We start from the raw sequence: 24989 nt of genomic DNA on the forward strand, positions 1-24989 counted from the left end.
ACACACATCCTTAAGCACCACACTTAAGATGAAGAAGTGCCTTGAGAACCTACAGAAGAAACCCAATGGGCCCCTGCGGAGAAGGCTGGGTAAACTGTCCATTCTCAACCAGGCAGAGAGCAGAGGGGGTTGGCGATAGTGGAGCCCTCGGGTCAAAACTCAAAGTGCTGGCTGCCCTGGAAACGCGCACCCGTCAGCGCCAGGCGCTGGCGCCGACGCCTGCACAGGAGCTCGCAGAAGGAAGCCACAGAACCAGTGAACTCACACATGCAAAAGCACTTTTGGAAAACAGAATTCACTGTCTCCACGTTTATTCTTCTTCTCCTCAGGAATAAAAGAGTGAGAATGAGGCAGGACTATTACAATCAAATTCTCCTCTTCAGCTGACTGGACGGACCAGCTCCCAGCACAGGGAGCCAGAGCAGGGACAGCAGGCTGGTGGTGGAGCAGGGGAGGAGCCTGCTCACCGCACCCCGGAGCCCCTGGGCAGCAGAGAGGACCAGGTGTGGCTGGGGTCTGCCCTCAGAGAGCACCAGGCAAACACACCCTCGGCCCACCCCCACCTCCAACCCCGTCCTCTATCCAGGCCTTCTGGAAAGGACAGACCGAGCAGACAAATATCCCCCCCATCAAATATCCGGGCAGCAGCGCGACCGCCAGGAGTCTTTCTCATTATATAGACTAATGAGAACACTGTGCTTCTCTGCAGCGATTCATCAAGGCAACATCCATTATAGATGACATTTTTCCTGAACTAACAAAGGCTGTGAAGCTGGGGAAACTGGTTAAAAGGAAATATTTAGCTGATTCCAGAAACCATTCCAAAATTAATGACCCACCCCTGCTGACCAGTGCTCCCTCTGTGCTTCCACCTCCCGTGCAGACCCTGCCCTGGCCCCGGCCCTGGCACCTGAGTGGGCAGGGCAGGGATGGGGAGCAGTGCCGGCTCCATTAGGAGAGTGAAGTCGTAAGCGGCAGCATCACCGGGGCACATAAGACCAGATTATTGGTGGCCCCAACTTGCTGAGGCAAGATGAAAAATATAGCAAACTGCAGCTGCTGAGCTCAGCTTTTTTCTTCTTCCTTCTTTCCCCTTCGCTGAGGTTAGTGTTTCACAAAAAGGGCTTTAAAACAGTAAAATCTATAAACTGGGGGGTTCCAACCTGTCAGCAAAGGTCAAGTACACGGAAACAGCGTCCAGGAAGGAGAGAGCCCAGGCTGCGGTCTCACCTGCAAACAGGACGCTCGCTGATGGGTGTGCCCACACGTGACCGACCGCGCGAAGGCCCTGCCACCCTGACAGACACAAGGCCACACAGCTTCTCGGGTAAAGAGTCATCAGGCCCTCCAAGCACAGGCCCTGCCCCCACCCCAGTCCCGAATCCTGCCAGGGTTCTCCCTGTTTCTACTCTCCAGCTCCAACACAAGCAACAACTTCAGGCATCCCTTGGGAACCAGAGGGCCGGGGGCCACGCCTGGTGCTGCACCAGAGCTGAGCACGCAAAGCTACAGTCCTGCAAAGTGTCAGCTTCCACCAGCGCCTCCCACGGGCAGTGGGCTGGGCAGAAATCAGAGGGGACATGGCCACCCACCCAGGGAGAGCAGCTGGTCAGTGGGCCCTAGTGGATCAGTCGTTAGCCCTCTGAAAACCTCTGCTATAAATCAATGAAACCTCAGAACCTGGAGCTTCTGAGGATTTGAACTAGAGCCTCTGGCTTCAACCGAGGAGACGCTGAAGTGTGCAGGTAGACCATTCCTCCAGGGCAGGAAAAAGACGGTGACTCCTGCCCAACACACGGGAGTGAAAAGACTCTAGTTCGTCAAGCGTTTGAATGCACTTATCTTAGCACGAGCAGATTCCGAGGCCCGGTAAAGTTCTTCACTGTTTCTACTAAGTCTCTCACACACATCTGGCGGGGCTCTGCCAAGGAGTACAAGTGCAGAGGGGAGAGGATCCTGAGTGTAAACTGAGACACGGTGCGGGCAGACCCAGGGAGAGAGGGAAGACCATCATGGCCAACGGTGCAGCCACGGGAAGCAGAAATAGTAGGTTCTTGAGCCAGAACCTAGACCGATGCCCCCGAGTCTGGGTGCAAAGGGCAGAAGCCTGTCCGGGGCCCCTGCCTCTGGCTCGTGCAGAAGGAAGCCCCTGCCCACAGAGGGGTTTGCTGTGGACTGAACTTGTCCCCTCAGAATTCCTATCGAAACTTGATCCCCAACGTGGAGGTGTTAGAAGGTGATCAGGTCATGAGCGTGGAGTTCTCATGATGGGATTAGGGTGCTTAGAAAAGAGCCCCCTCGGAGCTCCCTCCCCTGCCCACCACGTGAGGGAACAGCAGAAAGACGGCCGCCTGTGAACCAGGAAGGCGGTGAGTGTGCCCGCACCTTCATCCTGGGCTTCCAGCCACCGGATGGTACGAAACGTATTTCTGTTGTTTGCGAGCCACCCAGTCCCTGGTGTTCTATCACAGAAGCCTGAATGGACTGAGACACAGTCCACCCTGGCCTCCATTCTCTCTAGAGGCGGGGGGGATAAGGGCTCCCTGGATCCACTGGGAAAAAGCTCTAAGCTCCCCAAGGGAATTTGAAGTGGAAGGTAGGCCCCCTGCCCAGTAGGCTAGCAGGCGAGTCCGCCGTCACACCACTGGGTGTCCCACACTTCCTGTAAAACAAACTCCAGGCCCTCAGTCCCTCTTCTGCGGTACCTCTGGGGCACACGGCAGGAGACAGCACCTAACAGCTCAGCCAAGGAGGAACCACTCAGCAGCTGACCATGCAAGGCCCAGTGCAGGGAGTTGGACAGGGCAGGAAAGGCAGGCTGGTGGCATACAGGGTGGACAGCTGCCAACCTTGGCCCAGACCCACTGGGAAACAAGAGTGCCCATGAGCAGTCAAGGTCTACTCACAGAGAGCCACAGCAGACACAGCCCAAGAAGCCCAGAGCCTGAAGGGAGAAAAGCCTGTCAGACTGCTGACATCTGATGCCCGAACCCCAGGAGCAGTCCTACCTGCACTGGAAGGTAACCCCGTGAACAGACGGTCTTCCCAGGGGTCCGGGTGTTCTGTAGCGCTCCTTCTTACTGCCCCTTGGCCTAGTGGACATGCACTGGATGCCCTTACCGGCAACCTGAATTTCATCTGCATTCTGCTGGTGGTGGACATATTGGTGTTCGTGGGAAAGACAGAGTACCACCTGCTGCTGCACTGGCACGGGGCACACTGGCTGAGCTTTGGCGTCTGAGCCTGTGGTGGTGAGGAAGGTAGACCAGTTGTACAGCCGATGGCAGGGTTGTCTTTGAACACCCAGTGGACACAGCCCTCTGCGGTGGCAAGTCTGCAAATCACACAGCAGTCAACATGCTGTCTGGAGGCCTCAAAACAGAGCCCTCCCGAACCAGGAAGCAACCTGGGAAGGGCAAGCCGGGATCTGGTGGCTGGAGACCTGAAGTGAAGTGTCTGCAAGGTGTGAGGGCTCACTCTAACGAGGGTGTCCAGGACCCCATGACAAGAGGAGTCCATGTGCACAGAACAGAATGTAAATGAAATACAAAATAATTGTACCCCAAGGGGCATTCAGGAGTTGGCATAAGATGCAACAGCATCCTTGGCCCCTGCCCCACCCTGCGCTCAAACACAGACAGCATATGGAATGTCACCTCACGGGGTGAGGCGCAGTCAATGTCCGGATGGGACTACAGTGGCCGAGTCACGGCCATATACAACGCCAGCCTCCCGGGGAGGACTCGGTCCCACTCAGCCCCATACAGCAGGCCTTCGCCAAACCCACCCTTCTGACCCCTCCTGCTCTGAAGGGGCAGAGGGGACAGCAAAGGCGAGAGAGGGAACAGCATGCCACCCCAGCGCCCCCCTTCAGAGCAGAGCCAGCCAGTGCAGAGGCTGAGAAGTCAAGGCCTGGTCCTCCCTAGGGATGGCCAGTACCTCCCAGAACTGAGACCTCGGAGCTGGGCCGTGCCAGTCCCGCTCCTGCCGAGCAGCCAAACCCAGAGCCGCGCTCCTTCTATGAGGAAAGGAGTGGCGGCTGCCAGCAACAGGAGAGGGGGAAGGCTGAGATGCAAGGGGGTAGGGACTGGGGTGGGCACCCTTCACAGAAGCCCACAGCCCAGCCCAGGGCAGGGAAAGCCACTGGGGGCTCTGAACCCTGTATGGTGGAAACTGGTACTGTGTGTCGTTCATGTTTCTACACGCATGTGCCTTCAGTCCTGCCTTTGCATGTACTGACCTGTCAAACCAATACTAAATAACAAGAGCTAATGATTTTGAGAGTTTACCAGGTGTCCCCAAGCACATCTAAAAGCATTACTGTGTTTAATCCTCACGGACACCCTGAGACAAGTGCCACGAAGTCCCCCACTCTCTACAGAAGGAAACTGAGGCATGAAGAGAGGATTACGACCGCAGAAGGCCTGGGCAGTGCTGGGCTGGGGCTTGAGCCCAGGCCTGCGTGTGGCGCTGGCCCAAGGCCACACATCCTCTAACAAGTATGGACAGGTTTGGGCGCCACTGTTCCCATGTGCAACGGGCATCACCCTCTGAGGTTTGATGGGGGCTGCAGCATCCAAGAGAGGCCCAAGGTGGGGTGACAGTCATGGGGGCAGAGTCAGGGCTGTCTGACCTTGAACATGCTCTGTCCGTATTCCCCTGCAGAATGACGTCCAGGCTCCACCCAGAGGACGCTGGGCTTTTCAGGCATGAGGAAGGCCGGCCCCTCTCAAGCCTACTGTCCAGCTTGGTCTCTGCCCTCAGAGTCAAGGCCTTCCTCCAGCTCTTCCCTCCCCCTGGGAAACCACAGCCCTCCCTGGTCCAGAACACACACCCCATCCCATCCTTTCCCCGAAAGCCCTGGCACCCCCATCCCTCTCTCTCCCATTTCTCGGGAAGCCCCCAGCCTCTCCCAGCCTTTCCTGTGCAGAACCTGCACATCTGAGCCCCTCCTACCTGCCTCTCCAGGGTATTACCCATCCTAAACTTTGCAGAGCCAGCCAGCCTTGGGGTGACAGCGACAGCAGCAAGACCCCCCTGTTCTGGCTGCTGAACCCCCTGGGAAGTGTGGGGACTCTCCTCAGTGTATTAGTGTCCTAAGGCTACCACAATGAAAAAACAGTAGAAATTCATTCTCTCGCATTCTGAAGGCTAGAAGGCAGAGCCCCGGCGTTGGCTGAGCCAAGCTCCCTCCAAAGGGACTGGGGACCCATCCCAGCCTCTCTGCACAGCCGGTCCCCAACAGTCCTTGGCAGTCTCGGGCTCACAGCTACATCTCTGCAGGCTCTGCCTCCGCCTCCACACAGCCTTCTCTCCCTGTGTCTCCATGTTTGTTGTCCCCATGTGGTAAAGACATGGGTCCTTGGGTTCAGGACCCACCCTACTCCAGTATAACCTCGTCTCACTAACTACATCTGCAAAGATCCTATTCAAACAGGCCACAGTCTGTGGTTCCGGGCAGGACACTGTTTAGCCCGCTCACAGGCACACACAGTCTTCCCGAAGAGCAGGCACTTGCCCTCATCCCACCTCCACCCCACCCTAGCTGGGCTCAGATGCAGGCTGAGACCCTCCGTGTGTCCAGCTGGGACAGCCACTCTACCAAAAGCAGGTTTTCCCTCCCCAGGGTCTCTGTCTCTGCTGCCCACCTGTGGCTGGGCCTAGGTCCCCATGGGAGACAGGCAGGGCCTTCTCTGGGTAGGTCCTCCAGTCTGCCCTAGTGGAGAGGATTAGGACCCCTCCACCTGATGGTCCCCAGGACCTACAGGACACAGTGACAGCCGTAGGGGAACAACTCCTACCCAGGACCAGGACCAGGACCAGGACCAGGACCAGGGCCGGGATGGGTCAAGGCAGGACAGCTGTGGGGTCTTTGCCTCACTTCCTCAGGCCCCAGACGACTCCTGGGTCGCCCAGGGCCAGGTGTGCCCCCCCAGCAGGGGGTTAGAGGGGCCCGGCAGGATGCTGCACCTGGCAAGGTGCTGCCTCAGGGTCAGCCAGGGCTGCACAGGAGCACTGCCCCTCCCTGCATAGCCACAGCTGCTTTTAACTCTGTCTCCAGGGTGGCCAGGCCCCTCCATCTGCCCCGCACACACCACTGGGGTCTCTCCACACTGATGTCCCATTTCCAACAACTGTCCAGACTCACAGCAAATACTGATTGTTTCCAGAGGATAAATAAGCAGGGGTCATTTTAATAGTACAAATGCCAGCTGGATATTAAAACAAAAGTGTTTGGATGTTCCACACAAGTGAACAGCAGATAAATCTGGGCCACTCTCCAGCCCTGCACACTCCCTCTCTGATTAGAAAGACCCCAGAGAACGAGGAGAAGGGGAGACACCAGCACACAAAGTCCTCCTCACAGGTGGGTCTAGGAAGCGACCTCATATGTCAGGCTGCACGTTCCACTGGCCCCGGCCCTGGCCCCAGGGCCAGGTGGGTGTGCTGAGTACCTCCCGGTGTTCCACCCCCACTGCCATCACTCCGGGGAGCTGGGGAAACTGGATTCCTGGGCCCCAGACCCAGGTGCTCTGTTTCAGTCGGTGTGAGCAGGGACCTGGATCGGAGTGTCCCAAGCCCCGCAGCTGGTGGAGCCGCAGCAGGGAGACGAGGCAGAGTGACAGGGTAAACTCAGCCTGCGTGGTGGCTGCTGCAGGACCTGCTGCCCCTCAGCAGCCGGGTGGTCTGGGGCAAGTCACTCAACCCACCTGGATCTCAGTGTCCTCATCTGAACACAGAGAAGTAACGACGGTGCTGCCTTAGCGTGCTGTAAGAGCAGGTGGGGTCAGGCCTGAACGTTCCTAACGGTGACACGGTGCCCAGCTCAGGAGAGCTCCGTCAGTATCACCTGCCGTGGAAGGCCACATCCTCTGGGGCAAGCCTGCCTCCTGAGAGGGTGGCATTCCCAGTGCCAGCGACGGGGTGGGTCAGGCACCCCCCGGCAGCTCACTCTCTGGGGTCCGAGAGCAGATGTTCAGGGACTCAGGTCTGTGCCCAGCAGGCCCCAGTGGCGTCACAGTGTGAGGCAAGACAGGGCTGCAGCTCCAGAGCACACACTGGGCCTGGGGGCAGCCAGCCGGGAGGGCTCTTCCCTGGGCTCATCTGCTTCTGTTTCCCCTGACCCCAGAGGTACGAGAAAAGGGAGAGACACTCCTACCAAGCTTAGAGGGAGCAGGGCCGTGCTGCCCTTATAGGCCTGCAAGCAGGGGTGGTGGCCAGATCCCCAGGGGAGAGGGTCCCCAGGGGAGAGGGTCCCCAGGGACAAGGCCCTCCCTTCCACTCCCAGGCTTCCCCTTTTTCAGCTGTGCAGGGCCTGCAGTCGTCGCCACTAAAAGAGAAGGCAGTTCCTCTGCAGATGCAGCACCTACAGCTCAGACACATGGGCGGGGCACGCTGACCAAATCTACAGACAGCACGCAGGACCCTCACATCGAGCACCCCTCCTGCACTGCTACACACACATGCACTCACTCCAGCAGCCCTGTGTGAGCGCACACTCATCCCCCGAAGAACACACACTGTCTCCCCTCCCCCCACTGCCACTCCCAAGGGGCTCGGTGACCTGGAGTGACAGTCACCAAGGAATGACTCCCTCATTTCTGCTCTTCTGACCACAGCCATTAGGAGGCTACGTCTCTCCCTGGCCTGCCTGGCCCCTGTGTTTCTGGGCCTGGGAAGCCCCAATACCACACAGAAGCATCCCAGGGCCCACGGACCTGCTGCCAGACCTCGGAAACCTTGAGTCAGAGGTGCAGTGGCCAGGATGCGTGAGAGATGAGCTATTGCACACCAACCCCACCTCCAGAGAACCCAGGGGGCTACGAGCCAAGTACACCCCTAGATCCTCTCTGGGTGGGGGTGGGGAATAGTAAAGGTGTCTGCAGAACTCTTTGAGTTGTGGTCCAGCTGCTGCCCAGAGGGGAGTGGGTCACCCACAACCTGCCCAGCTCCTGTCTGCATGCCAGAGGGAGGGAGGGGGTGGGGGAGCTGGCACATCCATGCCACCTGCAAGCCCCTCCTAACAGCTCAGCCACTCGGGACCATCCACATACCATGGCTCTTTGGAATCTCTCTGACCCCCACACCTCACTCAGCCATAAGTATGCGTGCAGTGCAGCACCCACAAACTACACACACCCACATCTTCTCACGTAGACTTACGGAATCCTAAGACGAAGCACAGAGGCCTCGCTCTTCCACCTGGCTGGGTGGCAGGAACTTTGTTAATGCCCTGAGCCCATGGTTCTCCTCGGACCACATCCTCCCCACTCCCCTGCCCCAAGTCCCAAAAGTAAGGCAGGTCATAGCTTATAAGACACGGAAGTTGAGGTAAGTACCACTTCATTCAGCCCCTTTGTTTTCAGGCAGAGGATGAACCCCAAGAGTGCTCTGAGGTTTCCCAGAGAGATGGGAACCACTTTGGGGCAGGACCCAGGTATCCCAGCCCAGGGATCATTCCTCCCCTCGAGCTGCTGACGCAACCCCAGCCTGCCCGCCCCTGTATTTGAAGAGAAGCCTCGGTGTGTGTGATTTCTACCTGTTCCTCATGGTGCCGCTGCTGCGGGTCCCCATCCCTGTCCCATCCCCCACTGGGTGCTGCTCAGTGTCACGCAGTGATGAGTGACAGCTCCAGGGCGAGAACACCCACCCCCGAGACCAAAACCACCTTCACTGAATCCCTGCCCGTGGGGGGTAACACCGTTGTGACCTAAAGTCACCAGGGAAACTGAGAACCATGAGGATCCGGTCACAATGTTTTACATAGAAAACAAAGTTCCTGTATCCTTATCCGAAAGTGCTCCGGAAGAGCACTTCCGGAGGCCGCGCGCCAGCAGCCTGCCAAGTGGGGAAGCCGCCTGCACAGAGTACAAAGTTGGTTCCTAAAACAGGTGTTTCCCTCCCCCCCCCCCCCCCCCGCCCTGAATGAAACCTTTCATCTCCTCACCTCAAGTCTGGTGGCTCAGAGCGCGCGCCCGGTTCCACCACGCAGGCACTGCCTCTCCCCACGGAAACCAGCGAAAGAGAGCAGGAGGCAAGACAGAAGGAAGGACCCTCTCAGGGCAGACGAGCCCTTAGCAGGAAGTGACAGCAGACGCAGGGGAGCAGCCAGAGACCCTGGGACAGCAAACCACAATGGCCCCAAACTCAGGGTCTCTGATTAGGTGTTAGTTATAATGAGGGGTTGTTTAGTGGGGGACAAACAGTCCTCTGTGAGTCGGTGACACTGGAAGGTGTGGCCGGCACCACCTATGTCATCAGGGGAAGGTTATGGTACCTTCTCAGGAAGACAGAGCACTCAGGAACTCCATGAGGATCAATTGCGCCCCACCTCCTGTCAGGCCTGGGCTCTGGGAGGGGGTGAGGGACCAAGCCTGGTTCTCAGGCCTGGTTCTCTCAGTGTGACAGAGAGAACCAGGAGGCGGGCTGTGGGGGGTCAACTGGGCGAGGAGACCGCTGTGTCCCGCCTGCCCCGAGGTGCAGGGCGAAAAGGAATGAAACAGTGAGAAGACCTTTTTCTTCCTCTCCCCTCCCGCACCCCCGGTGTGTCCTTTCTAGACCACTGGCATGATTTTGAGGCCAGGAGGCCTGGGTGTCCCTGCCGCTAAGAAGAGGCTGTATTTTCAGTCCTTGCGGAGTAGCTCATCAGTTAGTTGGTTAGAGCATCATTGGTTAGAGCAAGGTTGCAGGTTTGATTCCCTAAGGCACATACAAAAGTTAATCAATGAATGCATAAATAAGTGCAACAACCAATCAATGTTTCTCTCTATCTCTCTAAAAAAAATTCAATAATTTTTTTTAAAAAGCTTTATTTTCAGAAGCCTGATGAAGGCCAGCCAAGAGCTAGAGACGCCCAGGGCCTGGAGAAGAGGGTGGAGAAGGCCATGGGGCAGAGAGAAAGCCACTCCCCTGGCCAGACAAAACCTGGGCCCCTCAAGCTGCTGAACAGGAGCCCCACCACCTGAGGGCTCTTGCTGGGCAAGCCTGGGCTCAGTGGGGTTCACTACAGCAAGGGCACAGGGGTGCACCAAAGAAGTTGAAGGCCCCAGCCCCAGAGTGAGGCTGTCAGAGAAGGAGCCCTACCCCAGCCAGCCCGCCTGCTGACAGCCTGGACCACCCTGCAGGCCACCCACAGGGGAGGCACTTCCTGCTAGCCAGGGAGGAAGAGCAAACCAGTGACTGGTTCAGAAAACTCAGGAAATGTGATCTGACCCCAGAGTGCTGTAGAGTCAAGTCCACACACTCCAGAGTGCAGTCATCCTACAAACAGCTCCAACAGGGGCTGGGGCACAGCGGGGCTGGGGAGCAGGGCGCATAGCATGGCTTCCTGGAAGACACAGAGGCTTCGGAGAGGTGCTAACCATGAAGCAGGTAGGCCTTCTCCGACGAATGGGCACTCTCCATTCCAGGCAGTGGACCTGTCCCTGAAGATCCCAGGGGCAGGAGAAGCGGAGGCAAGTGACACATCCAGAGAGGCTTGGGCTCGGGCGCCAGGAAGGAGTGCCCAGGCAGGGGCTGCAGACAGAGGTCCAGGGGAGGCAGCTCAGACCCAGATCCTTCTGGAACCAGAGGCAGGAGGGTCCTGAGTGTGACAGCTTATTCAAGTTCATTCTGAGGACTCATGTGACCGCTGCTCACTGCGAGCTGAGCTGATGCAAACCCCACTCCCAAGCGGCCTGCTCGTCTGTGAGAAGCTGCAGGGACTGCGTATTGGGAGTGGCCACCCTCCCACATTCCACATCTGCCTCCCAGCTCTCTCGGAGGCAGTGGCAGAGGCCCAGGCACCCCTCAAGTCTCCAAGTACATACCCAGGCCCAGCCCCTGGCCTGCCCGCAGCCCGAGATCAGGGAGGAGAGTCCTTTTTATTAGAATGAGCAGATTACAATGCTGGCACTTAGCCACGGTCTCTGGTTAGAACAAAGGTCAAAGCCCCCAGTCCCACTAGCAGCCTCCACGTGCACTCCACTCTGAGGAGCTGCCCTTCCGATGCTCTGCGGGGAAAGCAGGCAGAGGGAGCGAGAGCCTGGCCCTCCTCCACTGTCACCACCTGGCATGTGAGCGCAGGCCCAGCAGGGCCCACGGCTGAGCTGGGGCCCCTGGAAACCCTGATCTAGTTAAAATACATCTATCTGCAGCATTCAGAAAATAGCTATCCACAGTATTGCTTTCAGCTATAATGGAAAACTGATGGCTTTTATCTCCCCAACTTTATGACTATTGATGGGATAGAGGCTGAGGTTTGATGACCATTTAATAGCCGACCCTGTGCAGTTAGCAGAGCCTCAGAAAGCAGTGAAAGTGCCGAGATGATTGTCTGGCAGAGAATTCTTCGCTGAGGTCCAGGAAGCAAAACAACCACCCTCCCCAGGCTCCAGCAGAAGGAAAAAATCAAAGTCATCATCATTTCTGTTTCTCCCACCTCCTTTCTGCCATTGACCTTTGGGAGGTAGATCCAAAGGGAGGCAGGGGAGGGGGGAGGGACCCCAGCAATGCAGGCATGAGCCCTAATGGAGAAAGGGGGTGAGAGAGGGGACTCCAGGCTGGGGAGCCTGTGATGGACACCCCGGCCCCCAGCCCTTCCTACTCATGGACCGGCTGGCTCCTGGCAGGACAGCAGGAGCTTGGGACTGTCAGGCCCCACGGAAAGGGCTGGAAAGGAAGAGAGGAAGCAGAAGTCTGGTCGAGCCTCTGATCCAGCTGGTCTTAGACCTTCTGTCCACAGCCAGAAGCCAGAAGCCATCCCTGGGCTCTGCACCACTCAAGCACCAGGCCTCCCCTGATCTTCTGCCCATCCCCCGGCGGGGCGGCTGCCCACCACAGGTCCACAGGCCAGCCCTCTGCCGGGGACATCACCCTTTTGAATGCAGGAAGGAGGGGTGCCGGGGGCAAAGGCTTTGCAGCGTTCACAGATCTTCTCACACTTCCTGCAACAGTACCATGAAGTAGACAGGGCAGATTTGACTCTGCCATTGTTCTAAATGGCTCAGAGATGTCCCATGTCCCAAGCCTGGGACCCTGGTTTTAACTCTCTGCCCAGGTCGCCTCCACCAGGCCAAGCTGCCTCTCAGACAGGACACAGCCCAGGGCGTTAAGGCCTGGCCTTCCGCCTGGGTCCTGCCACTCCCTAGTTGTGTGGCTTTGGGCAGATAACCTCAGGCCTCTGGGCCTCAGCGTCTTCATCTGGACAATGGAATGTTGTTCGGATGAGCTTCCCGATCTGCCCCAGCGCTGCTTCCAAGTGAGCCCTCAGGCCCTCGGGGCTCTGACCGGGCACATTCTCAGACACAGCGGTACCCGGCTCTGCCCACAGCCACCCCTTTTCCAGACAGCACATCCTCCCCACCCTCAGCCTGAGGCACACGGGGACACAGGGTCCGAGGCCCTCAGGCAGCACAGGGAAAGGGGGCTGTCCAGGCACGTGGGCAGGGATCTCAAAGGCTGGCCCTTCCCCACCTTCAGGCCTCATGCAGGTGCTCTGATTGGTTCTCTCTCTGAGGCCCCCTCTACCAGGTCCCCGGACCTGTCCACCTGTCCCACTTTCTTCTTGCCCAATCTACCTTGGGGGACATGAGCCCACGGGTCCTCCAAGCACAGCTCTACACCCCACCCATGAGCAGCTGACGAACTCACGCAGCCCCCGAGTCTTCTGAGCTCACTGGTTACCACTTGGTAGCTGCCAGTTGATGTCGCAGGGCTTTCTACCCGCCCCTGCTGGAACTAGAGGAGGGGCAGTGAGCAGCAGACCACGATCCTTGCTTGATTTGCTTAACACTCCCCCAGAGAAACAAACCCTTCGGACAGCCACGTGGAGTGAGCGCTGCACACCCCACCCTTCCAGGCTCAGCCCCCAGCTCTCTCCACCGCACCCACGGCCAGCTCCCAGCGTTGGCACCAGCTTCCATCTTAGTGACGCCAACACATAGTCCAACCCAATCTTCCGCGTTGGGCATCACCTTCCTGGTCTGTGGACAGCTGCTAAGGAGGCCTCCCACAGTCCACTCTGAAATCCGCCGGCTCTGGGGAGGTTCTCGCCCTGCACTGCCGTAGACGTTAGAGGAATCAGGCCCACTCTCCCAGTGGCCCAGCCCGGCTGAGAACAGCCCAAACCCACCAGCGGAAAGTACCAAGAAAACTGTGCACCCCACCCCAGCCCCCACCCCACCTGGAGGCAGCTCACAAGGAGGGGCTGCAGGCTCGCTGAGGGTCTCGTTGCCTGAGTGGCCCCTTCCCTCCAGGGCCTCTATGTGCTGTCCCCACCATCGGTCAGGCTTCCGTCCAGACACGAGCCGCTCGAGTGCTCAGAGTGAGCGAACGTGTACGAAGACATGTGCATGTCGCCCACGGGGACGGGTACAAACCAGGGAAAACCAGACGGCCTCACAGCCCAGGAACGCCCCCCACACGGGGAAGCTCACAGAGACTGAAGTGGTAACAATGTACCTGGAGATGAAAAATGCCTTACAAAACAGCATGGACCGCGCTGCATCATTTTTGTGAAAATCCGTGCATTTAAAACATCTACAGGTTACACACATCCTCCAAATGTTAGCCCCGGCTTGTTTCGGGGGTGTTGGGGTTGCGAATGGTCTCTCTTTTCTTCAGTATCCCGTCCAGCCTGGTCTGAGTGGCGTTGCACAGTGCGTACCTACAGTTTTTATCATTGGTAAAGTGAATTTCATTTTGACAGGGAAAAAAAGAGAAAAGGAGAAGGCATGGGGGGTGTCAGGGAGGGGAGAGGAGGGGAGAGGAGGGGAGGGGAAGGAGGAGAGCCCACCTCCTGGGTCACTAATCCATTCCCTTCACTTCACCCCGAAACAGGAGGTCCACATAACACCTGCTCTGAAGGGCCCTAAAAAGGTCACCAACCTGACGCTAATATGAGGCCTGGCAAGGGGCCTCCGGCCTCTGCTCGATGCCTCGGAGGATGGGGAACTCCCTAGTGCCAAGGTAACTCATTCCCGTCTCCAGCAAGATGAGTCAATTACAGACAGAGGCAATATGGCAGCCACAGTAGTGTTAGGATTTAGCGTAACTTCTACCCAAGACTCTGTCCACCTGACTCCATTTTTCCTCTTCCTGAGCAACACGTTTAGAGAAACCCCAGCTTGCTGGGGTGGGGGACTGACAGGTGGGACACCATAGCAGGGGACCCTGTCTGCTCCGAGTCTCCCAGAGCATCTCAACCCCAACCCCTCCCTCTCCCTCCCTCCCTCCCTTTCTCTGGTACCTTTTTCCTCAAGCAGGGTATCACCCCCTGCCTGGGACAGGCCATGCCCAGTCCTGCTTCCCCTCCTATCCCCTCTCCCAGAGGGCTCTCCCCCCTGGGCGTCCTCCCCTCCCCCAGCCCCAGCTGCGGGATGGGACGGACCTTGTCTCCCCAGCACCCCCTGCGGCTCTGCCAGCCATCCGCCCCCACCCCACCCCCGCCCCACCCAGAATGCCCACAGCCAGCACTTTAATCCTTACAACACTCAGTCAAGGAGGGCCTGCGCTGCGTGCCCAGCATGTCCACACCAGCAAGCCTCGGCTTCCCAAACGAGCTTGGAAGCGCTCTGAAGGAAGCACTGATTACCCCGTGTCTGGGGGCCAGCCCCAGGCTCTCTGCCCGTCCTGCGTCCTTGTACTTAATCCCATAATCGCTGTCTTCAGCCCCGCCTCTCTCTGGAATGCCCACACAAACACTTTGCTGACATTTCCCCTCACACGTTCCAAAGGCTTTCAAACAACAGGTTCGAAAACCAAACATCTTCCCTCTAGTGCTCAGACCTCCTCTTCCTCTTCCCGCCTCTCACGTCAAGGCCACAGGGCCAGAGACCTTGGCATCAGCCTGGGCTTCTCCCCACCCTCACGGAACACTCCCAGTAAGTGCTAGGGGCTAGTCTCTCTCTGAAGGTCTCTGCAGTGGTGTTTCAGACCAGGACCCCCCCAAACCCCAGCCACAGCGGGTCCCCAGCAGGACTCCACGACTCCAGCCTGGCTCTCCCCTGACCACGTGCACGCAGCAGCCCAAGGGGTCTTTCCAAAGCACCCAACGGATCCAGTCTTTCTCTTGCTTCAAATACTTTGCGGGTCCCCATTGTCTTCCCGAGAAAATCAGACCTCCCACAAACTGTGTAAGGGTTTCAGGTGCTGGTTCTCCCCTCCCTCGGGCCCCTCTTTCAACATACATCCTCTGCAAGGGCCGGCTCCCAGTTCAGCCCCACGATCCCAAGCTGAGCTGCTTGCCCCGCCCCCGCCAACCTCAGGGCAGGCCTCCACCTCCTGGCCCAAGCAAGCCTGTGGGCCACTGAGGGCAGGCCTACAGAAGTGGGGCTCCGTGACACTCCTGGAGAAAGGGGTACCTGGTTCCTGTCCTTGTTCAGACAAGGTGCACAGAGGCACTGCTATGTGAAAGGACCTCCCGAGCTCACGCAGCTGTGGAGGCGAGGACCTGAAGCCAGGACTGGGACTCCAGCCTCTTCACACACTTCTGACAAAGACATCTGGGGGTATCTTTCCTTGGGCAGGTCGTGGTGCCCAGACAGCACCCCCAGTGGACCCAGGGAGGGAGGCACTGCACGCTCAGAAGGACACTTAACACACTAAAGCAATGACCGTGGTCCAGGCTGGGTGTGAGCAGCCCTTCCAAAATTTCCCTCCCGCTGGACACGAGGAGCAATGTCTTTGTGTACAACTCAACATCCCGGCCCACCCAAGGAGGGAGGGTGCCAGTGCTGGTCTGGTGAGCTTGCCTGCCTCAGAGACCTGGGAGAACAGAGCTGCCTGCAGGTCTCCTAAGCTTCCAGACAGCCCAGAAGGGCCCTGAGGGGGGACGGCGTGGTGGGGCTGAGGGTGGGAGGGAGGCTGGCTCTGGGACACCAGGCTTTGCCACTTATGAAGAGGGGAAGGAACAAGCTGCCTCCCCGCTGTGGACAAGGCCCCAGGAAGGCAGAGAGCACATCCTCCCTGGCCTCCACATCCCACCCCTGAACCGCCAAGGAGAGGAAGCTCAGGTGGCCCTGGGCCCCTCTCCAGTGCCCCTCATCTCCAGGCAGAACAGCAAGGCTGTCCTGGAGGGGCAGGCTGTCCCCTCTGGGAGGGGGCCGTCCAGGCTGCTCAGAAGGGCATGGGGAGGAGAGAAGAGCTCTTCCCACTAGTCAGGGGGGCTCTTCTGGCTGTGGCTAGTCAGTGGCAACTGCCCGATGGCTCCCAGAGCCCAGGGACATGGGAGGTGGGGACGTTTGGGGTCCCTGTCCCATTGCAGTGTATGGGTCACCATGGAAGACCATCAGGAGCATGTGGCCCACACCAGGGATGCCCCCAAGGCTGGAGCCTCAGGACCTCAGACTGACCCAGGTCAAGGTGTGGGCAAGGAGCTGCGGAGCACCATGGTGGCACACCCAGGACTGTCCACAATGGCAGTGAGCCCCCCAAACCAAGCTCACGTTGAGTTCCCCTCGGCCTTTTATCTGTGGAAGGGACAGGAGAGCGACTTCTCCACGTGGGAAAGATCCCTTTCCCTGAGGATTTTCCCCAGGAAGCTCCGACCAACTCCCAAACATTTCTGGAGCTCTGATCAGGTTTCAGTAATCACTACGTCACCCAAACCGCTGTGGAAGGGGCCACCGATGCGCACCACCTTCCCAAGCCCTGTGGTCACTCGCGTCCTTCTGGCTCGCTGGGCAGCATCCGGCAGAGCTGCCCATACTTTCTTCTTCAAAAATCCCTCTGGCTCCCGAGGCACCACAGTAACACCCCCAAACTCTCACTGGGCACATCCGGGGGCCGGGCGCATCCTCAGTGCGCCCTTGGGTGCCAGCCTCTCCCTAGGAGATCCTGCCACTCCCCAAGCCTCAAACACCATGAGCTCACCCATGACACCCAAAACGTACCACTCCAGTCAACCTCAGATGAGAACATCCCGAAGGCATCTCAAAACCTCCAGGTTTAAAGTGGAATTCCTAATTTCCCTCCCCCCACCCCACCAAGCCTTCACCAACTCAGAAAAATGGCCCCACCACCACCAAGCTACTCAAGCCAGAAGCCTGTGAGTTACCCTTGAGATCCCCCACCTCCCTCGCTCACACATCAAGCTACATCACATCCATCTCCAAAATACCTCAACTTTACCCACTTATCTCTCTCCACAGGGCCGCCCCCTGGCCCGCGCTGCCCTCTTCTCTGATCAAAGGTTATCAAAATAACCTCCTCCCCCCCTCCCTGAGGTCACACTCGCCTCCTCCCTTAACTCTCCGCACGGTAGCCAGAGCCATCTTTTTATATCACGATTTTAATAATGCCACTACTTGGCTCTAGGAGCTCCCTTCTAACTGTCCTGAGAACAAACCCAAACCCCTCGCTGGGGCCTGCAAGGCCCTGTGTGACCTGGCCCTGCCTGGCGCCCAGCCCCCTGCACCCCCTCCCTAGCGCCCTCCGCAACGCCAAGTCCCGCCCTCCTCCACAGGTCCGCAGGTCCCCTGCCCTCTGCCTGAAACGCTCTTTCTCCCCTCTGCCTCCCTTCTGGCTCCTCATTCTTCAGGTCTCAGTTCAAATGTCAACTCCGCAGGTAAAATTTTCCCAACCGCCCTTTTTGAAGTAGGCCTCCCCTCCTTCCCCCATTTTCTCCATTTCTCCATCCGCCTACTCATTTCAAAAATGTTACTCCTAGACTTGTCTCCTCACCTGATTGTTGTCTCTCTCCTCCTCGAGACGGTAAGGCGGCCAGGGCCAGCTCTACTGAGTTCTCCAGTAAATGCCTGGTGTCAAGCATGGCACCTAACACGCAACGACTGTTTGTCAAATGAGTAAACTGACATACTGGTAACATAACATAAGGGTACTAAGGATGTCAGAGACCTACTAGGGAAGAGAAACGAAGTACTGAAGGGAAGTCACACAATCAGTGCCACAGGAAGGACACAGACAAGCTCGAGAAAGCTTGAGCGGACGGTGTGGCTGAGACAGGGCTCAGGACAAATCAGGCGTTGAACGAAGCATAAGTCTCAGTTCCATGGACAAAAAGGCTGTGCCCCACCCCCCAGGTTGACGAGCTGAAGCCCGAATCCCCAGTGTCACGGTGTTTGGAGGTGGAGCCTTTGAGGGGGAGGGTGGAGCCCCCGTGACGGAATCAGATGCCTTAGAAAAGAGGAAGCAATGCCAAATCTCTCTCCCTGCATGCCCCCACCAAGAACGGCCACGTGAAGAGCACCCTCACCAAGACCCCCACCTGCCAGCACCCTGACCTTGGGCCTCCAGCCTGCAGGACCGTCAGAAAGGAATGTCTGCTGTTTAGAACCCGGCCTACAAGCATCTGTTACAGCAGCCAAGCAGACTAAGAGGCCAGCAAAAGAGAGGGCCCGAGGCAGTGAGTGGAAACAGAAATGATCAAGGAGCCAGTAAACGGAGCGAGCTCAGGGTAGCTGAGTGTGCCCTGCCATCATGCAAGCAAATGCCACACTCAACACCTGCAGGTGATGCAAAACCTGCTCAGGCCGGGACAAGCCTCACCGACTCAGATTCTGATTATTTCCACCTCGGTGGCATCTCTCCATCCAGGCCAGTCGTCCTCCTCCTGCCGCTCACCCCGGCGAGCAGGCTGTCACACAGAACTTCACAAGGGAGTGCACCTCATCTTTGTGGGGCGTGAGCTCTGTGGAGCCCAGACACCCAGAGAGCCGCCTGAATGGTCAAGGTTAAAGACACTCTCTGCCCAGCTCTGCTGATGTGGCCAGAGCAGAAGATGGGTCTTACACACTAGACACCTAGGCAGCAGCTTCTCTGTTTATTTTCCCGGGCCTTTAGTAAAGAAATGTTCAACATTCCAGGCTGCTCTCAACTCGCCACAGGAAGTTCCAAGAGGAGTCCCCTTTGTGTACCTTGGCCGAGCTCAAGGGCGAGCGAGAACCCTGTGGAGGGGAGCCAGCAGCAGGAGGCAGCGTGGGGTGCCCACAAGGAAGACCAGTCTTGGGGTTTCCAGCAGGGCCGAGGACCCCACGTCCCCCACCACCCACCTACAGAGTGCCCCTCCACTGGCAACCGCGCTGCTCAGGGCTTCCTCGGGAAGCAGGTGGCTTCATTCCCCCGGGGCACTCCTGGCCCAGCTCTGGTCTTGGGGTGCACAAGGAGGCTGTGAGAGGCTCCTCTCCCCCAAGAAGGGGGTGCTCCCCTGCGCCACCAGAGTGACCCAGGGAACACGGTGGGTGGCAAAGCAGAACTGGGATTTCAGGAAACCCTGAGGAGAAACCCTGTCATCCCGTGTGCTGAGTGGCTCCACTCCCCCTGCAGAGGCAGTGAACAGTGTCCTGTCGCGAGACTGGGAGTGCCCTGTGGCCAGGACCTCCACCGACCCCATAACTCTCCAATTCCAACAGAAGGCGTGGCCCAGAGTGGATGTCCAAACAGCCGATAAGTGAGTAAAGGAAGGGCCTCAAGTCCCTCACCCCTCCAGGGCAGGAAACCGCCTGCCCCAGGAACCACTGGCTGGATGCCAGCAGGGCGAGACCCTCTTTACCCAGAGTGAAGGCTCGGAAGCCCCGCAGCCCACCTACCACTATGGAGACCATTGTTTGCTGCTGTTCAGAGATAACCTGCTGAGAACATCAGCCAACAGAGTCCATCGAGTCCAAAAGAAGCTGAGGGACAGCCCAAGGAGCCAGGAATCCCTCCCAGACCCATCTGCCCACGCTCACCAGACACCCGACAGACACCAGACACGCCCCAGCTGGCTAGAGGGGGCTTGTGCAGGAGTTCACTCCTGTTCCCTGCAGAGAGCCACGGGGCGGGGACCCCAGCCTTCTGCCTGCTCCACAATCCCTTGGGACAAGGACAGTGTCCACTGCACAAAGGGGTCCAGGCAGCCAGGGGATCCCCAGGCTAGAACCTATTAATACACATTCTCAGCACCCAGAGGCTACATCGCAGCCGAGGGCATGGCATGGGGCCAGCACCGAGTTATTTATATCCTCTCGGCAGACAATGGAACAGGGCACTTCAGAGGGCCTCTTCCACGGGAGGCCTGGAAGGGCCAGAGTTTACAGGACAACAGAACTCTCTTTCCCACAGTCCCACCACACACACACACACACACACACACACACACACACACACGATTGGGACCTCCACACTCATCCTTGCAATGAGTGTAAGCTGAGACGGGAGAAACCAAGGAAAAAATAGAAGCAGGTCCTAGCCCAGTGCAGGGCTGGGGCGAGAGAATCCAGCCAAATCCCAGGGATTCATTCCAAGAGCTCCTCCGGGCTTTCCCGACTCCGTATCATAACTTTTTAAAGGAAAACCCTCTCCCGGTCTCACACCCACAGCCCTGCCAGCCGGTGGGCTGGGAACCAGACGCGGTGAAAGGCAGAGCTCGGGCTCCCAGGCTCCGGCACCTTCACCACCAGCAGGAACCACGGCTCGAGCAGGACTTTCCACTCTCGCCCCAGACTGTTGCTGGTCCAAAGCGGGAGATTTGGAAGGGCTTGCAATAACTGGGGGGCCCCAGCAAGGAGACATCCTCGCGTAACCAAAGACTTCAAACACCAACACTCTGTCGTCAATGACATCTCATGAGACAGCACAAGGGGGGTCTGCCAAATATCACGGGGGGGGAGGGGTCCAGGGCCCCCGCTGGGGGTGCCAACAGTATGTCCACAGCCTCGCTTTCATCTAGTGCCCACTGAGGTGGACTCTGGCCTAGCTGGTCTCCAAGAACCCAGAAGCCTGGGCTCAGCGAGGCCAATGTCCTGTGCAGAAGGTAGGGGGACCACACAGGAGTGGGCACTGCAGTGCTGGAGCGTGGGGTGCAGTCTGGGAGAGGCCCGAGGACCTCACTTCCAACGAGTCAGCCCAGACAGGCTCTCCCGCCTTAACCCCGGTCAAGACCCCAAGGCCAGCTTTGTCCTTCGAGCGTCCAAGGAAAGGAAGGCTTAAGGGTCCCCAGTTCATGCTCCGAACACCGTGGCACTGGGCTCTCCTGTCTCCACAGTAAAGGTTCCCCCCGCCCCGTGGTGCCCACGGGCAGGGGCGGGGGCGTCCAGAAGCCCTGGAAGGGAAGGGAGCACACCTCTTCCAGGGGCTCAGTAGGCAATAGCCTGTTCTCCAGAGGCCCCTCCCTCTCCAGCCACCCTCCCCCTCCCCGTCTCCTCCATGGATCCCCCCAGCGTCCGTGGGTCAGTGAGCCAGGCCTGCAAGCCCATGGCAAGAAGTCAGCTCCTCTCCTCAAGCCCACGCCATCTCACTTCCTCGTGTACCAAGAACCCCCGTCTCCAGGGGCACAGTCTCTCATGGAGGCGCAGGGGGCGAAGGCAGAGTGCAAAGCTGCTTCCGCAGACACAGAGCCCCAGGCCCGGAAAGCTCCTTGGAGATGTGTGAGCATCCCTGCATGACCAGTGATGAAACCGAGGTCACGGAGAGTAAAATGGTCCAGCAAGGACCGCCTGAGAGACGGGGCAGGCGAGCAGAGAAGACAGGTCTCCCGGCTCCGGGGCCACCATGGCAACCGCCTCCACCCCACCACCCCCAGCCTCTGTTTCCACACAGAGCACCTCTCCCCCGACAGCCCAAGCCTCCGCTCTGTGTTACAGGCAGAGTCCCCAAAGGACACTTAGCTGTGATGTCACAGACCCCCAGGCCCTATCAGCCTCATCCTAAATGCAGGCTCCGCCCTCACACCTGCCACACCACTTGCAGGAAGGAAGAGAGGAGAGAGAGAGGAATGCACACACTTGCACACACACTCACTTTCATACCCTCTCACTCACACATATCTACAAACTCACACCTATACGCTTTCATACACTCAAAGCTCCCTCACACTCTCCCATGTACACACTCACACATGTACACACTCACACATGTACACACTCACTGACATACCACCCACTCCCTCCCTAGGGAACCCCTTCTCTTCTGGATTCTGGCCTGCTCCCCTTGGTTGTCCTTGAGCCCCGCCCCCAGCCTCCCTGTTGCAGGCTCCTCCTCCTCTGCCCCTCCCCTAGCACTCGGTGTTCCCAGCTGAGTTCTGCTTCACACCACCAGCTTTTCTTACCTCCTAAACACTGCAGTGCCCAAATGTGCAGGCGTCCCCTGCATAGAACCCCTGTGGGCTCCACCAACGCCCTGGCAACAGCTCAGTCACAGCTGTGGTTTCCATCACGAGCGAGGTGCCCAGCGGGTCCCGACCCTCCTCTCCACTGTGGCCCTGACACTGAGCTCCAGGCCCATAAGTCCCAGTGCCCCCAGACATCGCCACGGGGACCAACGACACGGTTCCCCAGGCACTCCCACTCCCCAACCCCCCACACACTGAAGGGCTCCATCACCCCTGTTGTTGTTCAACCAGGAAACTCAGCGGTTGCTGGCCACTTATCCATTCAAGAGATGCCCATGGCGCACTCACCAGCTTCGTGAGCAGGATGAGGGGTAGAGTAAGGAAACAGACATGGCTTTGTCTCCGGGGACTTCGACCCGACACCCAGGCCTGTCGGGTCCACCCACCAGTCACCTCTGAAATGACACACTTCTCCCCATCCCCACAGCACTCACTCCAGCACGGTACACTAGCCTGGGGCGAAGGCAGCTTGGACCGGACCCCGGCTCTGGGGAGCACAAGCCGTGGGCCCCAAGGCAGCTTGCTGTCCATGTCTCTGCTTCCTCACTTGGCATCCAGGACGGTAACAGTGCCTACCTCCCACGCAGTCTCACTGCAAGGACCGAAGGAGGTAAACCACATGACAGACCGGTGTCTGCTGTGCAGTAAGCGCTCTTTCTGCATCTCCATGAGCCCTGTTTCCAAGCAGCCCTGCCTGGCCCCCTGCCTCATGGCCCACACTCCATACGTGCCCACCACCTGTCCAGGTTCTCACCTACCCACCAGCCTTTGCATATGCTCTCCAGCTGACTTACTCCCTGCCTTTCTCCCTCTCATTTTCAGAGATTCAGCTCAAGACCCATCCTCTGGAGCCCCAGGCTAAGACGCATGCCCCTCCCCTGTGCTCTTTCCTCAGGGCACCCTCGGCCCCTGTCCCACTGCACTGGGATCAAGGCTCTCATGGCTTCCTTCCTGGACCATATGCTCCTCCGAGAGCATCGTGTTCACCTCTGCACTCCCGGGCCTCGGACCCCGCCCTGGATGTGAGAGGGGCTCCATAAATGTTTTGCAACAAACAGGAAAAGCAAGACAACTACAAAGAGGCAAATTTCAACTCACCATAAAAACAAACAAACAAAATAAAACCCTCCTAATAATTAGGCTGCACTTTTAAAATCCATGCTACTCACCAGGCCCTGTGCTGAGATTTGGGCATGCACTGTGTCGTCACAGTGACCCTGAGACATGGATGTTTTCACTCTTGTTTCACGAAGATTTGGGACATTTATAAACCTTGCTCCAAGTGGCACAGATAGTAGTGGAAAAGTCTGGATATCAAGCCCATAGCTTGGCCGACTCCCATAGCACGGGTCCGACTGCAGACCCGTGTTCCAGCCCAGCACCCGGTAGGGGCTCAGCTCTTAATGCAGAAGGGCCTGCCTCTGTGCCTTATGAGAGCCAGAACCTCCTGGGGATATTGGGGTGGGGGGATATCCTTTGGAGATGGAGCTAAATTCACTGAAGGCCACTTCCTTTTCCTTGCTCTAGCAGTCCATGATTTAAATTATAAGCTCCTGCCCTGGACAAGTGGCCCAGTTGGTTGGAGTGCCATCTCATGTAGCAAGTTGCAGGTTCAATTCCCGGTCAGGGCACATACCTAGGTTGTGGGTTTGACTCCTGGTCTAGGTGTGTACAGGAGGCAACCAATTAATGTTTCTCTCTCACTCAATCTCTCTCTCTCTTTCTCTCTCTCCACCTTCCTTTCTCTTTCTCTAAAATCAATAAACATATTCTCAGGTAAAGATTAAAATTGAGTAAATTTAAGTAAATAATTCCTTAGGTTTTTGTCTTGGTTTCCCCATGGTGCTCAGCATGAGGCTGGGCACAGGGCAGGCAAACAATTAGCCTGTGCTGCAGGAAGGACGGGAGGGCGGGAAGGAGGCCGGGCGGCTCTCTCTGCACACATCCAAGTCATCCTCTTCGCTGGGCCCAGGATCGTCCCCCAGCAGCCCCGGGGATGCCACGGAGAGAGGCACCCTGCGGTGCCTGGTGGCCGACACTCTTACCGGCACAGGTGGTCGGTCCGGCACAGGCCGCGCAGGTCCAGGCAGTTCAGCTTCTCCTTGTCCTCGTAGGAGCAGCTGGGCAGGATGGTCTGCCGGCGGCGCTCGGCACACGCCTGGTCCTGGCAGGAGCAGAAGAGCATGCGGTAGGTGTACTCGCTGGGCACCCGGTCAAAGAACTGGCGCAGGGCCTTGTGGCACTTGCGGCGGTTGCAGCGCTCGGCGGACGAGATCTCACGGTTGCAGATGGAGATGTACGAGGAGCGCAGCTTCTTGCAGTTTTCGTTCAGGTTGCAGGCCTTGGCAGCATCTAGGCAGTGGTTGCTCCTGGCGCTGACCGCCGGGTCCGCCCCGGTCCCTGGACGGAGAGGGCAAGAGAGGTCAGAGGCCTGCACAGGCAGGGGGACGACACGCCGCCTACTCGCTGGGACACCTCCCAGCATTCCCTCTGCTCTGCCTCAGCTTCCTGTCTGTGAAATGGGGTCATTTAACAGGCCCTCCCTCCTCAGGTGGCGGCGAGGGTTGAGTGAGTGGATGTCCAGGCCCATGACGGGTCAGGGAGTGCACACGTCCAGTGGGCGGCTGCCATGACAGCTGTCCTTCCAGAGCCTTATTAAGACTTATCGCAAGCAGAAAAGGCAAGCAACCAGGGTTCATGGCTCTGCTCGCACACGTGGGAAACGTGGAAACAGAGCGGCTGGCTCACGGCCACACAGCTGGGGGCAGCTAAGCCCAGACGGGGCCAGGCCTGGGCACCAGCGCAGCACGCGTGAGCTTCCGGCAGGGACACTGCTGGCAGTTAGGGAGGAACAGTTCCCCTGCAGGAGCCACAGCAGCACCACCGCCACTCCCCTCGCCCA

At 58.2% G+C, this 24989-nt stretch overlaps 1 protein-coding gene across 5 annotated transcripts in view; it reads right to left on the bottom strand.

Moving 5' to 3' along the window:
- GFRA2 (GDNF family receptor alpha 2) overlaps positions 1-24989 on the bottom strand; it is a 98250-nt gene that overhangs the window by 25885 nt on the left and 47376 nt on the right. For all 5 annotated transcript variants that reach the window (XM_045853517.1, XM_045853519.1, XM_045853521.1 and 2 more), the window contains one exon: positions 24133-24487. In XM_045853517.1, the coding sequence (XP_045709473.1) occupies positions 24133-24487 (355 nt within the window). The remainder of the gene's footprint in view (positions 1-24132; positions 24488-24989) is intronic.

Source organism: Phyllostomus hastatus, unplaced genomic scaffold (assembly GCF_019186645.2).
Source record: "Phyllostomus hastatus isolate PE091 unplaced genomic scaffold, TTU_PhHast_1.1 phas_contig_98, whole genome shotgun sequence".
Classification (NCBI taxonomy): Eukaryota; Metazoa; Chordata; class Mammalia; order Chiroptera; family Phyllostomidae; genus Phyllostomus; species Phyllostomus hastatus.